Consider the following 24,063-nt stretch of genomic DNA (forward strand, 5'->3'; position numbering starts at 1 on the left):
CCCTGTGATGGGAAAGAGGAGGGGGCTATGCCCCATGGCCAGGGTGGCACAGGCCCCAGGAGCCTCAGTTGACAGTAGTCAGTGGTCTAGTGTGCTGTGGTCCCTGCCACCTTCAGCTCAAGTCCACGTTCTGGTGCCACCAGCCTTGCTAATTCCTGTCCCCGTGGCCTGCAGGGCTCAACCTGAGAGCCAGCTCCAATGCTGAGTGTTGGACACTGCCATCGCCAAGAGTATTTAGTCTTCTCTGTACCCTCCTTGCTGCGTTAAAATCAGACTTGTTCAAATTCCACTCCTGCTGGCTCTGTGACCCTTTGCAAGTTACTTAACCTCTCTGAGCACCAGTTTTCTCATCTGAATGGTGGCTGATGCACAAAAACATCTGGCACATGGTAGATGTTTCTTTCCTGGTCTTCCTCAAATGTTTAAGACCATCTTGTGTTTCTTCAGGTGCCAAGGGCTCCGGGAGTGCCAGCTGACAGTGTTGCTCCAAGTTAATGCCCTGAGCGAGGTGGAGGAGTTCTGGGCAGGGGGCAGTGTGGGTGAAGGCACAGGGACCTGTGTGAGCAGGATGTGTCGGCAGATGCCTGGGCTGCAGCAGGAGGGAATGGGGTGAGTGGTCAGTACCCCAGCACCTATGGGGGTGAAGTTGACAAGGTGGGCTGCTCACCAAGGTAGGAGCAGGGCTGGGGGAGCAGTGGGCTGAGTTTGAGGCACCAGGAGACAGCCACGTGGGGATGTCCAGCTGGAAGTGGGCCGCACCGAGAGGAACTTAGCGAGAGATGCTGGCTGGAGGCAGCCTTTCAGAGCAGGCGGTGGTCTTGAACCTTGTTTTGTCAGAGGTCTCCTCTGTGCCTCTCTCCCTCTTGAGGTCCTGATGAAAGGATCCAGTAACCTGACGTCCTCAGTTTTGTGTACAGGGTCAGGGGTTCGCAGTTGCCGCACCCCGGATGAGGTGGTGTTTAGTCTGTGGCACAAGGGTGGACCTCAGTCCTTCAGGTACCAAGGGGTGGAATGAATTGAGCCAGCCCTGAGGGACCAGGGCTGTGGGTGGGGCAGAACTTCATTTACAAAGAGCCTGTGTCAGGCTGGTGTGGTGGCCCCTCTGGGACCCCCAGGAGGCAAGGCTGCTGCACAGGGAACCAGAGAACCAGTGGATTAGCTCTGCCAGGGCTGGAGTGGAAAGGTTTCTCCACTGCCAGTTCTTCTCTCCTTAAAATGGTATATAAGGGCTGGGGGAGGCAAGGATGAGGCCCCGGCCTAGAGTAGGCTGCCTGGCCCAGTGTCCCAGGGAGAGAGTCACGGGTGCAGAGAAGGGGCTCACTGGGGACAGTGTGCCCAGAGACGGCTGTAGGGCTCCAGGAGCTCAGTTCTGGGGGTGGGGGGGCGTGGGGGGTGGGGGGAGGGGATCAGCCTCCCAGGTACAGCGACTTTTTAACTGAGGGTTGTTTAGGGACAGCTGCTTGTGACACAGGGAGGAATTGTGTTTCTGGTGTAAGAAACAGCATGTGCCAAATTGTGGGGGGGTGCTAAAGTTGGACAAGAGCTTGGGGTCCAAGGGGAGGTGGGGTGGCGGTATCGTGTCCTGAGGCTGAGACTGGCTGGACGGGGCTGTGTGTGCTGATCTGAGGAGCCAGGACCTGCTTCTGTGGCCAATGGGGAGCCCACAGGCTCTCTGAGGGTTCTCAATGGACTTGCACTAGCTTTGGACTCCCCCGGGGGCCTCCCACCCTCTGAGCCCTAAGCTGTGGTTTGTGGGCAGACCTAGCACTCTCTCACCTGTCCCCACTGGGGGAGAGCCTGGGAAGGGGCCTGAGCTGACTCAGCTGCCCTGGCCCTCGGCCCCCGAGCTGAGCTCCAGCCAGCTGTGCTCTGGGGAGCCCTGGTGCAGGGCAGCAGCCCCTGGAACATGCAGCCTGCATAGCTGGAGCTGGCAAAGGCCACAGGACAAAAGTGACACCTGAGCAGGGCCTGTCGGGAGGACTGCTTGGGCTCTAGGCTGATGGAAGTGCCGAAAGGTTATAAAAACAGAGGCCCTGGTGGGGGTGCTGCATGGGGTGGGGAGTGGCCCTGTTGTTGGCCTGCCTGCTCCAGAGCGGCGGGTCAGATGGAGCCTGGGCCATTGGCTTCAGGTGGACATTGGCCTCTGCTTGGCCTTCCAAGGCCTGAGGGTTTCTGTGGCAAAGAAGGGGTGGGTGGGTACCCGCCCTGGCTGCAGATTGCCGGTTAGCAATGTTCAGGTGTGTTCTCCCCAAAGCACATAGTGGCCTCTCCCTGGAAAGTTCGCATCACCTCTTTTGAGGGGGCCCCACTGAAGGAATGCTGCTTGGCCCACCTGGTGGATGCTCAGAGCGGGGAGAGCTGGCTTGGGCCACTGCTGTCCCATCCCAGGCCTTCACTTTAAGCTCCTCTTATCATGATGATAAAATACGGAGCTCCCGAAGCAAGCCCCACAGGCTCTTAACTGTGTGAGTAATTAAGCCCTCACATCAAACAGCCACGTCTTTCAAAGCTATAATTTGTGGCCCAAAATAGCTGCCAGTTCAAAGAGCCAGGAGAGCCCTTGATGTGCGCCCCTTTCAAGTGGCAGCCTGTTCATTCACTTTTGACATTTGAGTTGCCCCCGCCCCTGGCCCGTGGATTTCTCAGGAGAGCCATGCATACAATGGCTGGGTGGGCTCTGGAGCTCCTGGCGGGTACTCAGGAAATCATCTTTGAGAATTTAGATGGGGTGATTGAAGGTGGGGGGTTCCTGATTCAGGTTCACATGGCTCCAGGGGCATAGGAGAAAAATCACAGCATAACTTCAGGGGAGAGTGTCCTCATCTGTGAGGAGGAGACAGCGTTTACTTGCAGGAATTTTAGGGGAAGAAAATGAGACCACCTCTAAGGCGCAGAGCAGACGCTGGCCACGTGACGTGGTAGGTGCTCCCGTGTGTTACTTGCCTGTCCTTCTCAGGTGTGGCGCCACTTGATAGAGTCAGAAGATCTTGTATATGGATTCGGGTAGGTGGATGGGGACTCAGCTAACAGGAAATACCCCCCTTGACCTGCAGCTTCTCTGTCGGCTGACATGCCTGGAATTCTTGGGGCTGGCTGCTGGGTTTGGTTTCCAGATGTGGAAGCAATTTAAGTTCTGTTTTTATAATCCCCAATAGTTTGCCTCCTAAGTCTCATTTGAAAATCAAGACTATTGCTCTTTTGGGGGGCAGGGGTAGACTAAATGGCCTCTTTGAACCCTTTTTGTTCAGGAAGTAGGTTCACTGGGGCACTCAGATCTGGGACCCAGGGCTTTGTGGGGACAGTCACACCCCATCAAGAGCTTGGTCCCTATGGGAGCAGAAGTTGACCCTGGGGCCACCTCCCCTGTGGGTTTTCCTTGGAGATGGGTCAGTTAGCCAAATTCAGCTGCAGTATCTGCCTGGCCCCTCAGTCACCTTCATCGACCCCGGGGCCCGGAGAGGGGACTCTGATTCTGGCCATGTCAGAGGGAGGCTGGCATCACAGTCAAGCAAGGTGTCCACGTGTCCTGGGAGTGGTAAGGGCCTTCCTTCCCGAACTGACCACAACAGAAGGAAGAAATCTGCTGTGGATTTCAAGTAGCCAGAAATACTGCTGGCACAGAGAAACTGACAATATCGTGCTCAATTACTGAGCACTGCTGGCCGCAGAGGTGGCCTGAGCCAGGACTGGAGGCTCTCTGGTGCGGGCCTGTGGTTCTGGGGCTAACTGCTGATCTCATCTCTTGTAAACCAAGCGCTATTTATGTAAAATAACTTCTACATTTGTATTATAACTGCACTAAATGCAGTTCTGGACAAACAAAATTTGCCTTTGCAATTTTAAATGTCTCTGGCTGAACTGCACCTATACTTCTTTAAAATTAAAATATAATGCCTATACCATTGAGAGAACAGAAGAAATGGAAATAATTTATTTAGATTCATATATAGTGTTTACAAAACACCATCCTGATAATCATAGATCCTCCAAGCTTCAGTTTCAGCAAAATACAGTCTCTTTAGAAACAGCAGTATCTCAAAATGATCATGAAAGAGAATTCAACATATCTTTTGAGGAGAGACTAAAAGAAAAAATACCAAGTCTCTTGATGAGTTTCTGGAGATCCAGTAGTTCTCTTGGGAGGCTGAATTGAATTGACCTTGAAGGAATTTGCTTTTATTATCAGGGTGGGAAGATGGGTGAAAAATCCAGACTAAGCTGAGGGATTTCCATGTACGCTTCCTAGAGGAGGAGAAGGAAAGTGTCTTAGTTTTCTAGGGCTGCCATGACAAAGTACCGCAGACTCGGTGGCTTAAACAACTGAAAATTATTTTTTTACGATTCTGGATTCAAAGTGTCGTCGGAGTTGGTTTCTTCTGAGGCCTTTCTCCTTGGCTTGCAAATGGCCATCTTCTCCCTATGTTTTCACATAGTCTTCCGCGTGTGTGTGTATGTGTGTGTGTGTGCGTGTGTCAGTGTCCTAATCTCCTCCTTATAAGGATACTGGTCATACTGGATTAGGGCTCACCTTAATGACTTCATTTTAATTTAATTATCTCTTTAAAGATCCTATGTCTAAATACAGTCACATTCTAAGGTACTGGGAGTTGGGACTTCAACATATGAATTTGGGGGGAGCACAGTTTCACCCATAGCAGGTTCTCTGGAACCACCCCTAATGGGAGGAGGAAGTGGAGAGGGAGCAGAGCCTGGCGTCTCAGGAGAGCCTGAGCAGAGGGGGCAGCTCTGCTTTCAGACAAAGGCCCGAGTTGGTGAGGGGCCCGCTGGGGATGGCTCTTGGCCAAATGCTCTATTTGGAAAAGTTTCTAGTGATGTGATGACTCATGCTTCATCATCTAGAGATGATCATTCTTACAGCTTGAGCCGTCATTTCCTCTTGATCTGCTCGTTTGGAATCTAGACTGCTCATCATTCAGTTCTTCTAGTGGATGTATTTTATTCTCAGAGGCTGTATTGTTTTCTAGGCTCACTATTTCTGTTGACTCTACCTCTAGGATAGCATTCTTTAAGGATGGCTTCACTTTTTCAGGTTCCTTTTAAATGGAGCTAAACTTGTCAGAGATGTTGTACTTTTCCTTAACCAGTTCAGTGAGTTGGGGGCAACTATCTTCCATGTTTTCTGTATGTAAGGTTTGCTTCTAACATACTGAAAACATAAGACCTGTAAGAACCAATTATGGGAAGCCATTGAGGGTGGGGCCTGGCTGCCATTCTCAGCCACCATCCTGTGTAAACTGCCCAAGGTTTTGCCCAAAGCAGCGCCCTACAGTGGTTCACCCCCCTCCCCAGCGCCATGGCTTCAGGAACCCACCCTACAGCCCCTCCAATAGCCATGACTCCATCAGCCACACACAAGTATCCCACAGTGTTTCACGTGGGACCCAGACCAGCTCCTGCAACCAAGACAGGCCGTCATGGAGCTGGGCCAGGACAAAGACCACATAATTCAGGATTTGCTTGCCCAGGTGCTCTCCACGGCTGCTACCATATTTGCCTTATCTCTGTATATAACTTTTTTTCTGAACGATTTGAAAAAACAATTAGGCCAGACATTATCAAAACTAAGGACATTTCTCCTTCATAACTATATACAATTAACACACAACAAAATCAAGCTCAATTCCCTGATATCGCTCAATATCTAGTCCATATTCCAGCTTCCCTGTTTGTCCCCAGAGGGTCTTTCATGGCTAGGGGGTTGTTTGCTTGCTTGATGGTTTGAACTGAGATCTGATCAAGGATAACATGCAGTTTTTATGTCTCTTGAGTAATCTAGAACAGTGGTTCTCACAGTGTGGTCCTGGAACCAGTAGCCTCAACTTCACCCGAGAACTTGTTAGGAATGCTCTTTTCTTTTCTTTTTTACCTATTTTAACCTGTAGAAACGTACATTTTCAGACTTCACCCCAGACCTACTGAATCAGAAACTCTGATGAGTTTTAACAATCCCCCCCACCCTCACATGATTCTGATGCACATTCAAGTTTGAGAACCACTGGTCTGGAAAAATCCCCCTCCCTTTTCTTGATGACTTTCTCTTTTTGTAGACTGGGCCAGTTGTCTTGTAGAAGGTCCCACATGCTTTCTGTCTGATGATGTCCCTGTGGTGATGTGTAACTGGTTCCTCTATCCCCCCTTTCCCGTTTAGTAGAAGTTAGATAAGAATTAAGTGTTTTAAGACTACATGACAGGTGATGCTGTGTCCTTCCTATCGTGTCACATCAGGAGGCCAGGGTCTGATGTTCCCAATTAGTGGTGCTCAGTTTGATCACTGCACTAAAGTGACAATAGCCTATTTTCTCCCTAGTAAAGGTCTGGGGGAGGGATGGTGGTAATCTGTTTTGTGGTAATCTATAGGGTGATTCTTTGGTACTGTGCAAATATCCACTTCTTCGTCAACCTTTCCCGTAATGGTTTTATTCTACAGTTATTGGGTGTAGTATTCTATTTGTGTCAGGTCAAGTCTGTGGTGTTCAAATCGTCTGTCTCCCTTCTGATTCTCTTGTTTGCTTGCCCCATCAATTACTGAGAAAGGTGGATTAAAATCTCCAACTATGACTTCTGTTAAGTTTTGCTTTATATATTTTGAAACTTATTAGATGCATAAACGTTTGGGAGTGTCACATCTCATGAAATTGATTTTTATCATTTTTTAATGTCCCCGTATCTCTTGCCTTAAAGTGCACTTTGATATTAATATAGCCCCTCCCACTTTTGGTTGGTGTTCACGTGGTGTATCTTTTCTCATTCCTTTGCTTTTGACCTCTCTGTATCCTTATGCTTAAATTCTCTTGTAAATGGCATGTAGTTGTTTTTTTATCTAGTCTGACAATATTTGTCTTTTAATAGGATGGTTTATTCCACTTCATTTGCTGCATTACTGATAAGGTTGAGTTGTTTATTATTTGTCCACTCTGATCTTTGATCCTCTTTTCTTCCTTTTTTCCTGTGTCCTTTTGGATGACTTAAGCATTTTTTAATTCCGTTTTTTTTCTCCACTAGATTTTCGGTACTATATTGTTATTTTTCTTTTTTGACTGCTAACTTTCGACGTGATCTAACATGGTATTGGAGCAGAAGTGGTGCCGTGGGGGTAGAGGGCTCAGAGTGTCTCCCGGTGGGGTGGATGGCCCCCCTGTGAGGGGCGTCTCCAATGGGGTCCACGGTCTGGCCCGTAGCCTAACGGGCTTGAAAACCAGATCTTGTTGGCCCTGCCCGCACCCCTGGGACTTGGGTGCTGCTCATGCTCACAGATTGACCCTAGATGGACGCACAGAGCCAAAATGCCAGCTCATTATTTACAGTGACATTTGCACTCTGGCCGTGAGCTAGGCAGCCACTCTCTTCCGTCGGCAGCAGGTTCCTGGGGCGCTTGCCCTGATCGGAGCGTGTGCGTGAACTTGGCCACAGGAGAGCTGGTTAGAAAGTCTGAATGGGCATTGAGTGGTCTCAAGTTCTGGTGCCAGCTAAGCTGGGCTCCACAGCTTTCGGGGACATGCAGCACATGGGGATCAGTGAGACAGAACACCTCTGGCCAGTGCCTGGGAGGACGCTGCCAGGATCTGCTTCAGGCCCTCCCTCCAGCCTCTTACTGGGCACACATTAGACCCCTTAATACTTCCAGTCTCTCTGCTCTGCCACCCTGCAGGAAATTTGCCCACCTCTGGTCTTAGGTTAGCTCTGAGAGGGCTATCTGACATCCCTCATTTCTGAGTTTTTCTGGGAGCTCCCCCTTCCCCTTGCGCTCCTGTGACACCACCTTGTCAGCAGCGTGTGTTGGGGGAGGATGTGAGATGAGGGAGAGAGACAGCTTGAGAGTTGCAATTAAAACACTGAAAAAAGGCAAGGTGGGCTCCCGCACCCCTCCATGTGGTGGTGTGTACAGCAACAGAACTCATTATCCATCGCCTTTGCTTTATGTAAATGGCGTGGGAGGGAGTCTTGAGAAACACGAGCATGACTTTCTCTTTCTCTTCTGTTCAGTACCAGCCTGAGGTTCCACAGCCAGTGGGGGCCAGAGTCAGGACTGAACCAAGTCTGCCGGAGAGTCTCAGTCTCCCCATCTGTAAAATGGGGTGATTTAGTACCTCCCTCCAGGGGCTGATATGAGACTCAAACCCCTCTTAATGTTTTCCACTGGAGACTAATGAGCTCCTGAGGGGACACCAGTTGTCACTCTTGTTGCCCCTCCTGGGATCTGCAGGTCCACTTTATGATGAAAGGAGAGTGTAGCAGTCAAGGCGTCTGCACTGAGATCTGCTCCTGGAGGCTCCTGCAGCAGGAGCGGCGAGCCCCGTTGAGGGGTGGTGTTGAGCTGCTGGTGGTGCCCTCCCTGTTGTGGGTTCAGGAGGTGGACCCAGGAGTCCCTGGCTGGGAGGAAAGAGCCTGAAAGCTGCCTTGGCTGCCCCCCCTCCCCTCACCCCCCGCCCCCGAGGGAGGTTAACTAGAGAGGGTGGCAGAGGGGGTGGTTCCTGGCCACTCTCTGCTCTGGCTCCTGGGGATGGGAGTGTGGCAGTCTGTCCTGTCTTCCTGACCTCGGCCTCCCCACCAGAGGGGGAGGCTTGGGCTACAGAGCTTTTATCTCACAGTATGAGGTCAATCCCCAGGGCTGGCCGAGACGGGCGATAAACTCTAATAACTTGGTGACCTGGGCTCCCACATCTGCCTTTGGCCTTGTTGGGGGCCGGCCCAGGCCTCGTATCTGAGCCGAGGTTACTTTTGTTCGGAAGGCAAGGCTGAGGCATCAGCCTCCTTGTGTGGGCACTTAAATTCCCCTTTATTCCCAGCCTCACCCCTTGACGGCACCTGGGCAATCCTCTGTTAAACCAGAATCTCTTATCAGCCACTGATGAGCACCAACCGCCCGTCTGCAGAGCGAGGCCTGGCTTCAGAGCAGGTTGGCAGCCACAGACAGGAGTCGGGTACAGCCTGGATTGCTTACTAATCTCTGCTGCCACCATCTTTGTGGGATGAGAGCAGCCGAGCCACAATGGCATGTAGGGGATCCCAGCCCAGGTAACCCAATCTCCTCCCTGTGGACCTGGGGGCATTGGCACCCACAGGTTAGCTGCTTAAACTGAATCTTCTGCTACCTGTGGGAAAGACCCGGTGAGACCCTGCCCAGGCCTGTCACTGTTCCTGGGCTGTTGGCTGCCCAGGAGTATGATGAGGGGTTTCATCCCCAGCCCCCCAAAGCCTGCTCAGCCCCATACAGCAGGCTGGCTTCCCTCCACACTAGGCTTGGTTTTGTCCATCCCCCTACTCCGTACCCTGCATTGGGGTTCCACATGTGCCCACTGGTGCCTGGCTGCGAGGGAAGCTGGGATGTGCCCGCCCAAACTATTTTTACCAGCCCTGTCCCCACAGAGCTGTTCTCTGACTCTCAGTTACTGCCTGGGGAGCGGAGCTGTTGCCAGGGCTGGGGGTGGACGAGCTGGAGCCTCAGAGCCTCCCGGACTCCCTTGCCCAGGCAGCAGCTCATTCTAACACTTATTAAAGGGTGTAATTAACACACACAGAGATCGTCCCAAGAGAGTGGGCAGAAGACCCTGGTGGGGAAAAGAGAGGCACGTGGCATGTTTGGAGGGCAGGCTTTGCAACTTGCAAAAGTCTGGTTTCCAGAAGCTAAACCCAACCTACCTTTGCCCATGTGCCACCAAGGATCAGAGGGACAGGGTCCCGGAAACAGGATAGAGGCCATTAGGCCAGAAGGCACCCCTGGTTGTGTTCTCTCAATACAATAAAGATAATAGTAGCTTAGATTTATTGAGCACTTTGTATGTGTGCTTAGAACATGTGCCAACTCATTGAATCCTAATAATAGTTAACTCCATTCCATAGTTGGGGAAACTGAGGCACTGAGAAGTTCAGTAAACCTAAGGTTATAGAGCTCGTAAGTGGTGGAGCCGGGATTTGAACCCAGGGGTTGGTCCACATCCAGAGCTTGCTCCTAACACCACTTGGCCCCCTCTTCTTTGCCACGTTTCCAGCACCTGTGAGGTGCGAGGCATTGTTCTAGATTCTCTGTGGCAATCCTGCGAGGTATTTCCATCCCTGTTTTTAGGTGAGGCTCAGAAATTGAGTAACTTAGCCAGGGTCACACAGCCAGCCAGTGACCAAGCCAGGATCAGCCCCGGGCCTCAGGGTTGCCGTGGGCGGGCTCTTCCCAGCTCACCATCCGCAGTGCAGTGTGACTCCACAGATACTTGCTCATCGCCCCCATGTGCTCCCTGCGATGCTGACCGCTGGGAGTTCCGAGGTAAAAATCCCCATGGTTACCCCTTTAGGGTCTTTTCCCAAGGAATGTGGAAATGGGGTCCCCTGCTGTCAGTGCCCTCCGTGCACTGGCTGCCAGGAAGTTGCAGAGTAGTGGGTATGTGACTTGAAGGCACATCCCGCTGCGGCGAAGTGGGGGAAGGGAGGACCAAATGAGGTCGTGGCGGCTGGGCCCCTCTGCACCCCCTCCGAAAGCGTGGTTGGTGGGGCATTGTCGGCCACTCTGAGGCTTGGATGGCCTCCGCACACATGGGTGTTGATACTTGGCCTTTTCACCAGTCATTGAATTCAGCCCATGCCAACTTCCTACAGAGGAAGGGGTGACTTTGGGGCCTGCTGGCAGATAAACGCTGCTCTTGAGACTGGAGAGGGGCCCTGTAGGCAGGCTGTGTACCTCCAGGCTCCCACTTCCCGCTGAGGCCAGCTCCATCCAGCCCCAGCTGGAGACAGGGTGCATACCTGCCCTGCCAGAGTGTCTGGCTCGGGCCTGTTTCCCCAGCCGTGGGCCTCAGAACTCTCCAGAAACCTCTGGTCTTAGATAATTCCTTAGGCCCAGCCTCTTGAGGAGGGCATACCTCCTGGCCTCCTGTCTGTCCAGGACCTCGCTGGCTGACTGTCCGGGGACCTGTGGGCTGTAGGGATGGCTCGGCATCTGCAACACGCAGCCCCTAACCAGGCCAGATGAGAATTTAACGCTCCCACAGCTGCTGACACTCTGGTGCTTGTGAAAATTGTCATGTGTGGCCCTTAGAGTAGCCTCTGAGGTGGAGGTGACTGTCCCATTCTCGAGGTAAGGAGTCAGGGGCTCAGAGGGCACTGGCCTGAGGTCACACAGCTTCTGAGTAGACAGGCCAGCCGAGACTAAAACCCACTGTGCTGGGCTCCAGAGCCATGCCCCCACCCAGCTCTGCTCACAGGAGTGTCGTGGGGCCTGTGGAGGAACACTGCACCCGCTCTATCTCCCTTCACTGCTGGGACCCCTCAGCAGGGTGGAAGGAGGTGGCCTGGAGTGGTCTGGACATAGGCCAGCCATGCCTGTGGGGCCCACAGTTGCTGGCCCTGTGCCCTGGGGGGACGGGAGCTCTGTGCTCAGGGCTGGCTCTGGGTCCTGAGGGACAAAATCCTGGGGATACGGGTTACCCACAGATGTTGCCTGGAGCTGCCTCCTGAGGACACTGTCCCTTCCCTAAAGGCCCCCCAAAAACCAGACACCTTTTCTGTGAAAGCCGTTCCCCACTCCCCTGATCCTGCCATCCCTCCAGAGCAGGCCTCAGGTCCCGGATCCTGCCCTGGGGGTCTTCTCTACCCCGAGGAGCACACTGCTGTGGAGGGAGATCCCGATGCAGGCCGTGTGGCCTGGGCCAGCGGGCAGCTCTCTGGGCCTCGGGTTGTCAGCATAGACACCCCGATGTTTCTGCCCTGGGGGCTGCTGCAGCTCAGGTCCCTGCTGCCCGGAGTCAACCTGGGGTTTGTCCGGGAACTCGGCTGCACTTGCAACAGCAGGAGAATTTGCCTGACCACCCCTAGGCGGATTAACTTTAGCTCCCCCACATTCTCCAAAGATCTCCCTCTTCTCAGCAGCTCATGTGACACGGAGGCTCCATGCGGGGCCCTGACCGGCCCGGGTGGCCTGGCGGGGGGGTAACTGTGCTGTCGGATCGAGCATCTTCCCAGGCCACCTAGGAACCCTGTGAGGACGATGTTTTTATTATGGGCGAGTTCTTCCTTTCCCTTTGTAGCTTCATCTAAAAAAAACTAAAGAAACTAACTGGCCCAGAGGGTTTCTGATGTGACTTTCAGGTTCTCCCAGCCAGTGAGTAGTGGCTCGAGGTGGGGATGAGAGGTTGCCTTCCAGCACCTTCCAGCAGCTGCCCCTGCTTTGCTTCCATTCCTGAGGTGTTCGGGTCAGAGCAGGCAGCGCCCCTCCTAGGCCGGCTGCTGCACCCAAGCCCTTCCCCAGAGGGCGCAGGAAGGTGGGAGCTGGGCCCGGCCGAGGTCCTCAGGGAGGAGCAGGGGACAGGGTCACTTTTGTCCAGGACAGATGCCAAACTGGTGCTGGCCAGACTAACCAAGGTGCACAGTTAGTTACTTTTCTTATAGCTATCTTTATATTATTTGAATGTAAGGGAAAACTACTAGAAATGGTTTTGAAGTTATAATTAAAATTTCCACTTGCCTTGGGTAAACAATTGTGGGTTGAATGATAAGGTGTTAATTTACGGAGCAGCTAATTTTAAGAGAAAAGGCTGGTGTGTTGAGGGAGAGAGAATGTGTGTGTTCGCACACGAGTGTGCGAGCATGCCCAGACTTGGCATGTCGGGAGCCTGGCTTCAGGTCTCAGCAGGGACCTCTGTGGCTGGGAGTTCCAGGGCAGCTCCTCCCACTCCGAGCCTCGTCTTCCCTCTGTGTCAGACGGAGACGATGAATCCTTCATCTCTGCCCTGTGCACCCTCCGGAGCTCTTGGGGCTGTTGAGAGAGATGAACGGGGGTGTGCGTGAGAGACAGACAGACAGGAGGCTTTGTCAAGTATGAAGGGCCAGGCAGATGTGGACTGTGCTCAGTCAGAGGGTAAAAATATGCCTTACAAGGTGGTGGTCTTGTTGGAAGGAAGAGACCCGTGTGGGGGCCTCTGACCCCTTCTACTGCCCCACCTGTGGCTGAGACAAGCCACTCAAGGCCACTCTTCCCACCCTGGTCAGGGCCTGGGGCCAGCTTCTAGGAGTGTGGGTATGTTGCTGCGGTTCGTCGGGTGAGAGGGGGCCATTGGTCCCTCCCTCCGTATGTGAGTTGGGTGTCTCAGGGCAGAGTGCCCAGCAGAAACTCGGCCTCCGTATCTTGGTGTCCAGTGAGGCAAACATGAGTTGGCCAGAGGCCAAGCTGGACACTTGAGGAGCATGGATGCGGGTCTCCACTTGGTGCCCTGCCTGCCTCCTGGGAGCAGGTGGGCGGCAGCCTCCTTGGGACCCCTGCTGACACGGTGCCATGGGGAAAGCATGGGCACTGGTGACTCCCAGTCCAGTCCCAGTCCTGCCCTGCCACTAACTCCCACGTGGCCCCAGGCAAGTCACTTCACCTACACAGAGGGGGAAAGGAGACCCAACTCACAGGGCTGTGAAGATGGGAAGAAACACCCACTTGCAAAGGGGCGAAGTGTCATGTAAGCCACAGAGCAGGGATTCCTTGCCAGCGATAACTTTCCTGCCCATGTGTCTGGGAAGGGGAAAAGCTTGCAGGTAAAGGAACGGAGTGCGCCCGTTGCTCGTCCGTGAGCCCCAGCTCTCCTTGGGCGGCTGTCTCCCTCCTGCCTGGTTTCTCTTTGGGTATCCGTGCACTAACCCAGAGAGTTTCCTGCTGGGGTAGGGAGTGGGCAGCATTGGGTGAAGTGCCTGGGCCTCATAATTAGTACTGTGTCCCTACAACGTGTGCTCTCCTCATCGTCACCATGAGGTGTGAAAATCCGTGAAGTGTGGGTTGCATCAAGAACAAATGGAACCAAGCCATGTGTTGGCCGGAGACAGGTGGCGTCCTCTGCCTCCTGGTCAGAGGACCTCTGGCAGGTTGCTCTCTGAGCCTTGATTTCCTCACTAGTAGAATGGGGATAAGAATCACTGTCCTGAAGGGTTGTCATGAAGCCCAAAAGGGATAATAGATGGTAACTCTCAGTGTGGTCTCCAGAACTTGGTGGCTGCTCAGTCAATGTTGGTTTCCCTTTATTTCTACTTGGATGCAGCTTCAGGCTTGCAGACAAAGAGCTGGCTTAGGGTACGAGGTCTGGTAAGGTTGGGAGCCATGTAGGATTGGATTAGTGATGTTTAGGTGGGAAGGGCCATGGGAACACTAGGGGCGATTTTAATTACATAGCTCCTCAGCCTGCACGGTCAGGGGCATCTGGCTGCCTGGTGTCGACTTTATTGGTCCATCTGGTGCTCAGCCCGAGTCATGGCACAGGCAGGAGCCAAGCTCATTAATCGCCATCTATTCTTAGCCCAGGGATGTCTTGGTTGGGATAGACCCTCAGCAGGGCTGCCTGCTCACCAACGGCAGCGGATGGCTGCGTGTGTCCGGGCGGGCACCTGTCGCTGACCACCTTCCTTGGATGTCGCTGATCCTGTTCTTGTCCAAGATGCCCGAGGCTTTTCACAGCCCTTGCTACTGTTAGTCCTCTTGCAGTCCTGGGGCTGGAGGAAGCACCTTTAATGAGGGGCGCTGCCAGCCATAGCCGAGGAGCACACCGAAGAACCTTGGGAATAGCTAGACATCTCAGGTGGGAGCAGGGGGAAGCAGTGCCACCTCGGAGGTACCCACCTCCTTAGAAGCAAAGCAGCCCCAAGAAATGGTTTGCAGAGAGCTGCCTCTCAGATGAGGGTAAACTCTGAATAAAGCCAGAGCTCTTCTCCTATAAGATGATTTTAGCAGAAGGTTCAGGCAAATCTTTGTTGCGCACCGACATTGTGTGGACAGGGTGGTTGGCACTGGGGACCAGCCCAAAGCTCAGAATTGAAAGACCTGGTCTTCCTACTCCCCAGCATGGCTGTGGCAGGGCCAAGGCAGACTGTCCCTCCCTGGTTGGCATCATGTCCTGTGGCCAGGATTTATTCACTGAGGTCCTGCTGTGACACAATTACCCTGTAAGATTCCATTGCCATTCTCAGTTTAGAGGCGAGAACTGGGGTTCAGAGAGGTTTGACATGCCCAGAATCATGGAGGGCAGACCCCATGCTGTGCGGATGTCCCTACACCATGCTGCATGGAGCTCTGCTGGGTCAGGGTCGTCGTTCTTGGTGGCAATTCATGGTGGCTATGCCCTTCACTCAACCACCAAGACGCCTCCTCCAAGTCGTTTGGCTTCCTGTGCAGACTTTGTGACAGGGACCCTGATGAGCTGTCCGGGTGCCCTGAACAATGTGGCTGGCCTGGCTGTGGCACTTCTCCGTGGATGACTGTGCCTGTGGATTCTGGCTCCTCACTGGGCTCTCAGGAGGCAGCACCTGCCAGGCGTTTTCACACTGGAGGTCCCAGAGTGTGGGCCTCCCGCCCCACAAGCCGCTATCCCTGGCCTAGCTGATGTCCTTGCAGCCCGATGAGGGGGGCCGAGCCCCGAGGTCAGCCTCACTCATTCTGTACCCCTTCGTCTTTCCCAGGGCAGTGAGGTGCCAGACCCCACCTTTGCTGATGGCGAGCTCCTCCCCAGGGAGCCCGGCTTCTTTCCCGAGGACGAGGAGGAGGCTATGACGCTGGCCCCGCCCGAGGGCCCCCTGGAGTCAGACATGGACAGCCCCGTGGACAGCACCCGGAGCTTGGAGGGGTTGGTCGGGAATCCCGCCGAGGAGAAAGATGGGGGGCTCGTGGGCCTGTTCCTGCCGGAGGACAAGTGAGTTAAAACTGTCTGGAGCTCCGCATTTCAGGAGAAGGTGATGGTCATGGCCAACCCAGAGATTTGGAGGGGAGGAGAGGGTCCCAGTATTGGTGGAACCATATGAAATTGTCAATTTTTAATCATTTCTGACCTTCAAGAGCAATTTCATGTGGTTCAAGCCAACACACTTTCCTCAATGCAGGGAGTTCTCACACTCAAGTAGCTCTGGGCGCCATGCTGTTCTCCGTGGGGCCCTATGGAATTGTTTGTTCACGTTGCTTCCTGGGGGCGGCCCCTCAGCCGTGCCTGTGACCAACCAGCCGAAGGACACTGGTCACTGATCACAGACCTGTTGATCTTTGGCAGTCATTTGCCGCTTGATTGTTTCCATCGTTTTCTGGAACTAATCACCACAAGGCAGCCAGCAGTGGGTGCCAAGAGTTTTAGTAACATTTATAGGAGAGAGAACTGAGGAGTATGGTGAATTCAACCCAGGGTGCTAAGACACCTGAGAGCAGACAAATAAGTGAATGAATAGCATAGGGTGGAGGCCCCGGGAGACCTGATCTTTCACACCCAGCACTGGCCCTGTGATTCTTAGATAGAACCTGGGGTTCCTCAAGGGCCCAGTTTGAGAATTACTGCCTTAACCTGTTACATGCTCCTTGGCACTGTTTCAGTTTTCCCATTTTCTTGTTTGTTTGTTTTTTAACGGGGAAAGATGTGCCCTGAGCTAACCTCTGTTGCCAATCTTCCTCCTTTTGCTTGAGGAAGATTTTCTCTGAGCTAACATCTGTGCCAATCTCCTTCTATTTTGTATGTGGGACGCTGTCACAGCATGGCTCGATGAGCGGCGTGTAGGTCCAAGCTGGGGATCCGAACCTGCGAGCCCTGGGCCGCTAAGGCGGAGTGTGCGAACTTAACCACTACGCCACCAGGCTGGCCCCAGGTTTCCCATTTTTGAGTAGGTTGAAGAAACCCTAATTTGTGGGTAGTGCAGTACACAGCGATGACTGCATGACAACTGAAGGGAAGCTGTATTTTGGCAGGCGAGGAGTTGTACTTCTGTTTGTTCTTAGGTTGCAGTCAGGGCTCAACCAGCCCTTGGTACTGTCACAGGCCACACCGTGGGTCACCCATGAGAGGCCTAGGGTCTCTGACCTGTGTTCTTTAGAGTTAGGCTTCTTTGGACTAGAAATCCCCTCTGTAAACTAGGAGAACGGTCTCACCTAGTAGGTCGTTATTTTAAAACTTCATTTCATTATTAGACTACAAGCCAATTAAACAGAACTTGAAAAAGGTAGGAAAAATGAGAATGGAGGGGAAATATCTTACTTTACTTATAGCCCTACCACCCAAACCCAAGCCCTGTTACCATTCAAATATTTTTATTTCCTACTTTTCCTTATTCTGTATAGACATTTTACCTGCTCAGTCTTACTATATCTAAAATTTTATGTCTAACTTTTTTTTTTTTTTTTGAGGAAGATCAGCCCTGAGCTAACATCCATGCTAATCCTCCTCTTTTTGCTGAGGAAGACCGGCTCTGAGCTAACATCTATTGCCAATCCTCCTCCTTTTTTTTTCCCCCAAAGCCCCAGTAGATAGTTGTATGTCGTAGTTGCACCTCCTTCTAGTTGCTGTATGTGGGACGCAGCCTCAGCATGGCCAGAGAAGCGGTGCGTCGGTGCGTGCCTGGGATCCAAACCCGGGCCACCAGTAGCGGAGCACGCACTTAACCACTAAGCCACGGGGCCAGCCCTATGTCTAACTTTTAATTTGTATTAATTTTTCCACGTTGTTGCTAATAGTCTTTATAAACCTTTTAACAATTTGGTAGCCCTTAATTTAATAATTTAGTAATACACACTATAATACTTGTAATTTAATCATTTAATTTATTAATACGTATTATAATTTAATAACTGTAATTTAATGTAGGGTAGGTAAACCGTTAGGTTGTAAGCAGTGTTCTTCTGCTGTAGAGAAACATTGGTTTGAATCTTGTGCAGAAACAGTTTCTGTGCTGAGCTATTTCCCTTAGGATAAAGTCCCAAAAGTGTACTTCCCAGGTCAAAAAGTGCACACTTGGTCAGGATCCTGATACCTCTAGTGCCAGGGACCTCGAGAGAGGCCTGTCAGTTTCCCCACCACAGCTGTGGGCGGGGCCCCGTTGATGGCCAGCCCTTCTCTTCACAGGTCCCTGGTCCACACTCCGTCCATGACGACGTCGGACCTCTCCACCCACTCCACCACCTCGCTCCTCAGCAACGAGGAGCAGTTTGAAGACTACGGGGAGGGGGATGACGTGGACTGTGCCCCCAGCAGCCCCTGCCCCGACGACGAGACCAGGACCAACGTCTACTCGGACCTGGGCTCTTCAGTGTCTTCCAGGTGGCCCCTGGGTCTGGAAGGGCATTTGGGGTCCAGGAAAAGTGGCAGAACCAACCCAGCCTCATCCCAGGGGGGTCGGCAGGCAGAATCCTAAGCAACGTGGGTTCTGCTCCTGAGGTTTAGGAGTGCTGCCTTTGCACCCTGATTGTGAGTCTGGAATTTCTCCTCCCTCCTTCTGTCTTGGGGAGGAAATAAAATTAACCAGCCTGGGAGGCTGTAGACTCGGGAGTCTTTGTGGTCTTGCTTCCTGGATCCTCAGTGTCGAAGGGTCCTTCCAGGTGCCATACTGACCTTCCCACGCACCTGAGTCATTGCTTCCTCTGACATTAGCTCTTAGTTGCCTTATCTGTGAAATGGGTACAACTCATTGGCTTCTTCTCTTTGAGGGTATTGGAGGAGGGAAGATCTGTTGCTGTATTTCTACCCCCCCCGCCCCAAAACACACACACACACATGCTCCACAGGTATTGGGGAGCCCAGTGAAGTAAGCTCGGCAGGATGGGCTAGGGCACCGGATTGGACAGCAGTCAAGGAGGTAATTTCTTCCTCTCTCGTGAATCAGCGCGGGGCAGACCCCTAGGAAAATGCGGCGCATGTACAACAGCGAGTTGCTGGATGTTTACTGCTCTCAGTGCTGCAGGAAGATCAACCTGCTGAACGACTTGGAAGCCCGACTGAAAAACCTGAAGGCCAACAGGTGAGGCCCTGGGGCCCAGCCGAGGTGTGGGGGCTGGGGTGGGGACCCGAGGAGAAGCAGCAGGTGGGGTGGCCCCTTGCTGACTGGGCAGGTGACAGCACTCTCAGAATGGAGTTGATCCTCGGGGGCTTGCGTTGTTTTGCAACAGGAAAATTAGGGCGCTCCTCAGGACCCAGCTGATTAGTGAATTCCCTTCAGTGGGCGGGAAAAGCCTCCCCCTGCACTTTGCTATCTGGCAGGCACGGCAGAGTAAGGAGTGGACTAGAGCTCCCTCTGTTCAATGACCATTTCCTCTCTCTCTCTAGCCCTAACCGAAAGATCTCCAGCACGGCCTTTGGACGGTAAGGCCTACCTTGGGAGGATGGATTGAATGCTGTCCCCGTTAACTGTGTTCCTGCTGCCGGGTGGCCAGCTCCATGCCAGCAGCCCAGACCCAGCCAGTGCCCTGCATGTGGCTGATTGAGCAGAGGGGAGTGAGGCATCCCAAGGCAGTGCAGGCAGAGCAGCCAGAGGAGATCCGCTTCTGAAAAAGAAGGGCCAGCCTCCTCCCCGTCCCCACCCCTTGTCCCTTCTGGCAGCCATCAGCATCTCCAAACCCTCAGCTGCGTCAGCCTCAGGCAGGCACCCCAGGGATGTCCCAAGAGACACAGCCCACCTCACGACGTCAGTACCCTTCCCTGCACTCTGGAGCTGGCAACTGTACCACTTGGCAGGGGTGGGGGCATGCCTGTGCCCCACCGGAGCTGGTCACTTGGCTCCAGGTTAAATTCTGCACAGCTGCCTTCCCGGGACTGCCAGGATCCTGCTCTGGTTCTCCTGCAGACTGGCCCCAGGGCCACGCCAGGCCTCTGGGAGCTCCCAGCAAGCGTCCGGGCTCTGGCCCAGGAGCTGGGGTGGGACAGCCTCCTGGCAGAGACCCTGGCTGCTGCCTGTCAGGAGAGGGAAGTGGGAGTCCCTGGGGAGTGACAATGGGTTTCGGCTCAGGCAGGAGTTACCTTGACAACATCTGCCTGTTTCTAGTCCCGCCCACCAACCCACTGCCCAGCACAGTCTGGGTGGGTGTCCCTCCCTTTGCCTTCCCCCTGGATCCCCAGAGATGTAGCAGGAAGCAGCTTGGCAGAGGGCATTAAGTCCTGCTGGGTGGTCTTGGGAGGCCTGGACCCTCTGCTGGGACTGGGGAGCCAGGCTGCCTTCGCTGGGCCGTTTTCCAGCTGGAAGGGCTGGAGGGGCTGGTCACTTGGTAGCTGCTGGCTAGAACACTGGCCTGAAAAGGTTCTGAAGCAGCAGGAGAGAGCTGGGGTGGATTGGCCGTGTCTGTGGGGGGCTCAGGAGGGGCGTAGCAGCCCGTCTGCCATCCTCTGAGCTGGATGATCTCTTGAGTTCAGAGATCAGGCAACTCTTCTCCCCTGACTAGGTGAGGGCAGCCTCCCTAGGGGGGGGCTCCCAGCACCCTCCCTGGGGCACTGGGTGCTCTACCAGCCCATAGCCTAAGTCTGGTCCCCAGTCTCCAGTGGGCCTCTGCAGCCAGCTGTGCCTCCCTCCACCCCTGCAGGCAGCTCATGCACAGCAGCAACTTCAGCAGCAGTAACGGCAGCACTGAGGACCTGTTCCGGGACAGCATTGACTCCTGTGACAATGACATCACGGAGAAGGTGGGTCCTGGGTAGGCAGAGGAGGGGCTTAATATGTGCACGCTCCCGGGGGTAGTGGGGAGCGCTCCGGCTGCTCTTCGGAGCCTCGGGAGACCCTGTCCCTGCCCAGGATTGGGGGTAGGTGGCCCCAATCACATGGGTACATACATCCCCACCCCCACCAAACATGACCTTTCTCTGCATATACGGTCAGTTGGAGGTCCTGGCCGTCAGTGTCACGGTTTTAGGTTCTCAGTCCTACAAACTCAGAGGTTTTCTCCACCCTCATCTCTGCCCCTCGATTGCAGGTGAGCTTCCTGGAAAAAAAGGTGACGGAACTGGAGAATGACAGCCTGACCAATGGGGACCTGAAGAGCAAGCTGAAGCAGGAGAACACACAGCTGGTGCACAGGTCAGGGGCTGGGGCCGTGGCTGTGGCTCTGGGGAACGGAGGACTGTCCTGTTGTAAGGCCCCTGAGGGAAGCTGGAGGAGGTAACCTGTGTGTCCTTGCAGCTCTGAGGGTCTGTGATGCATCAGCTCCTTGCTTTGTGACGCTGCCCATGCAGGGTATCCAGGAGGACAGGTCTTTGGGAACAGGGAGACAGATTGGAGCCTGCCCTTGACCCCCCAGGTCTGCAGCCCCAGGGCAGGTCTAAGGCAGGAGTGGGGATCCACTCTCCTGTGTCTGTCCTACACTGATGAAGGCCCAACCTCCCTCCCTGGAGCCAAGCTCTGCAGAGGGAGAGGCTGGTGTGAGTCAGGGGCTCACACCTGCTACAAGTGGGGAGAGCTCCAGCATTGCTGCGCCCTCCTCCCGATGGAGGCCCGCTGAATACGATGTTCCCCAGTGCTGTCTGCAATAAGCTGGTGCACCTAGAGTTGAGCTGTCCTCACGGGATGGCCTGAAACTTGGTAAACTGATCCCCGCCCAGAGTCTAGTCCTCACCCTTGTGGGGCCCAAAGGTAGGCCCTTTTGTAGACCCCAGAAGGTCAGCCTCGTGGAGGGACTGTTGTCAGTAAAATGTGTCCCAGACTGATGTACCAGCTAGGCCACCAGTAGTGGGGTTATAACACCCACAGTGGGGCCTGGCCCTTTCCCGGGTCTGGCAAGCTCTGGGCCTCTAGGCAGAAGCTGAATTATGGATCAGAAGGCTACTGGTGAGGAAGGATAGAGCAAAAAGAGGAGGCGAGACCTGAGGGCCGTTTCATCCAGTCATGGCGAGGCCTGCCTTCCCTCCCTGTGCCTGCCCTGGGAGTCACACCTTCTTGAGTGGTGCCTTGCTCCGCTCCGGACCCACTGCCAGACCTGCCCCTCCATGGCGTGCGTGGCCAACACACCTCTCCTTAGGTGCCCTGGGGTCCCTAACTCATCTGTCAGCAAAGCTACTGGCCCACAGGCCTGGCAAACACACCGCCACCTCCCACAGTCAGGGGTGTTAGTGACTCAGGGTCTCGGGGCTCCCCACGGTCACAGCCTGGGTTGGGATGAGAAGATACAGGCTGCGAGAGCTTGCCTTGGACTGGAGTCCCTGCCTCTGCTCAGGGTGCACGAGCTGGAGGAGATGGTGAAGGATCAGGAGACCACGGCCGAGCAGGCCCTGGAGGAGGAGGTGCGGCGGCACCGAGAGGCCTACAGCAAGCTGGAGAGGGAGAAGAGCACCGAGATCGAGCTGCTCAACACCAGGTGGGCCCTGCCACAGAGCCTCTGCCCGCTGCTACGCCCCACACTCCTCGTACAGCCCTGTGGGGCAGGTGCTGCCCCATTTTATAGATAGGGAAACTGAGCCAGAGGGAAAGCCTTGTGTTCTGACAATTCTGCTTTTGATACCTGAACACATGGACGTGTTCTCTAGGAAGTGTGTAAAAGAATGTTCACAGTAGCGTTGTTCATATTAGGTAAAACTGGAAACAACACACGTGGCTTTCAACAAGAGAAAAGGTAAAGAACAGTGGTCTTGCCCTGATTCCTGGGCTGGGACTAATGTCTAAGCTTGGAGCGCCCTCTGCTGTCAGATTCTCCACTGACCCTGGGCCCCAGGGGCCAAGGGAAATGGAAAAGCCAGGCCCCAGTGTTAAGGGCTTCTGTGCCTTGGGTGTAGCTGTTAGAACTTGAGGCAGGGAGAGGAGGATTAACGTGGAAATGTGGGTTAGTCCGTGACCTGGGACATATTGTGTCACTTCCCTAGGGCTCAGTTTCCCCATCTGTTATCCCTCCCTGCCTGTAGAGTGACTGTGAGGGCAGGTGAGCTAATGCACATCAGAACACTGTGCACAGGTGAGGGCTGTGAGGATGTCCCAGGACTGCCCTCCCTGCTGACCCAGGCCAGGGGCGACACCTGAGTCCCTGGCAGAGAGGACGGCTGCCCCCGCACTCCTCAGACGGCCTGAGACCCCAGTCGCTGAGCTGAGCCTTCTTGGAATCTGCTAGGCCCAGCCTGGGATTTCGGGTGTGTGGGGAGGAGGTGGGCTCCTACCTTGTACCTCATGGCTGGTGGGCAGGTGCTTCCCTGCCTGCTGAGGTCAAGCAGGTGCAAAGGGAACTGGGGGGCCAGGCCCTTGTGCAGTTTGGTGAGGAGACCTTCCAACTCCCCTGTGCCCGAGACCTGCTTTGTTAACTTGATCGACCAGGGGTTCATTTTAAGTTTTCACTCCTGTTCTAGAAGCTGCTGTTCTGCATCTGTTTCTGGAGGCTGGTACCTCATTAAGCATCACTGCTCTCAGTCTGCTTCTGACAGCTGGCCTGAGAGAGGTGGCTGGGCCATGGGTGGTGGAAGAAGACGGTATGAGTGTAGGCCAAAGACCAAAGCACAGAAAGCCAGCCTTCTTGGGAACTGTCTCCTGACCCGTGCCCCTTGCACAACTCCAGGGGACACTGTTCACGGAGAATATGCAGATGGTGCTCCCAGAGTCAGGCGGTGTGCTTTGCTCCTAACATCCTCCACCATCTCAAGTCCCCTGTGAGGTGGCCTGGTCAGAGCATGGGTGGTGGGTCTGAATTCCTCATCGGCCCTGGGCTGGGGCCTCTCCTGGGGAGCCCAGAGGACAGTGGAGGCCAGAAAGCCATCTCTCCAGGAAGGAGGTGGCAATGGGAAGGAGAGGGACTGCTGTGCAGGAAACCGTGCCAGAGATGACCCTGCCATGTTCTGGTGCCGCTGACAGACAGCCCAACTCCCCTGCCCTTTTCTCAGGTCATTTAAAACCAACGTGGGTACACGGGCTCTGTCTTCTCCTGGCATCCTGTTAGGACAGTCCCTTGTGAACTGACACGGAGGATGACAACTGTCAGAACCAATGCCTATGATGTCTGAGGTAGCTACAGTGAGCGCTCAGTGGGGAAGAGCCCTGGTGAGACACTGGGGGAGAGTGAAAGACATATGGTCATTGCCTTCAAATTGTGACTTCTAACAGGGGAGCCCCGTCACAGACAGCCACAGGAAGACTTTCTCTTCATTTAGCAGAAAAAGATCCCCTCTGTGTTGTTTTAGGCCCTAAGGACGCATGCAAAAAGAATCTTATGTTCTTGCTCGCAAATGAGTGTTTCCTTTTATCAAAAAAATAAGAATGGCAATTCAGCATCTTTACCATTTTGCTTTGGATGACAGGAAGCTCAAGGCTTTATTATCATTTAGAAGAATTATTCATATTCTCTCTCTCTGCTGCTGTCTGGTATCTTCCCTCCTCCAGGGA

At 54.0% G+C, this 24,063-nt stretch overlaps 1 protein-coding gene across 2 annotated transcripts in view; it reads left to right on the forward strand.

Annotated features, from left to right (window-relative positions):
- RAB11FIP4 (RAB11 family interacting protein 4) overlaps positions 1 to 24,063 on the forward strand; it is a 79,611-nt gene that overhangs the window by 45,928 nt on the left and 9,620 nt on the right. For both annotated transcript variants that reach the window (XM_087440770.1, XM_014796391.2), the window contains exons 2-8: positions 15,439 to 15,668; positions 17,853 to 18,047; positions 18,610 to 18,744; positions 19,050 to 19,085; positions 20,297 to 20,396; positions 20,684 to 20,787; positions 21,920 to 22,060. In XM_087440770.1, the coding sequence (XP_087296896.1) occupies positions 15,526 to 15,668; positions 17,853 to 18,047; positions 18,610 to 18,744; positions 19,050 to 19,085; positions 20,297 to 20,396; positions 20,684 to 20,787; positions 21,920 to 22,060 (854 nt within the window). In that variant the 5' untranslated portion in view covers positions 15,439 to 15,525. The remainder of the gene's footprint in view (positions 1 to 15,438; positions 15,669 to 17,852; positions 18,048 to 18,609; positions 18,745 to 19,049; positions 19,086 to 20,296; positions 20,397 to 20,683; positions 20,788 to 21,919; positions 22,061 to 24,063) is intronic.

Source organism: Ceratotherium simum, chromosome 16 (genome assembly GCF_057802395.1).
Source record: "Ceratotherium simum simum isolate JZ-2026a chromosome 16, ASM5780239v1, whole genome shotgun sequence".
NCBI classification, from domain to species: domain Eukaryota; kingdom Metazoa; phylum Chordata; class Mammalia; order Perissodactyla; family Rhinocerotidae; genus Ceratotherium; species Ceratotherium simum.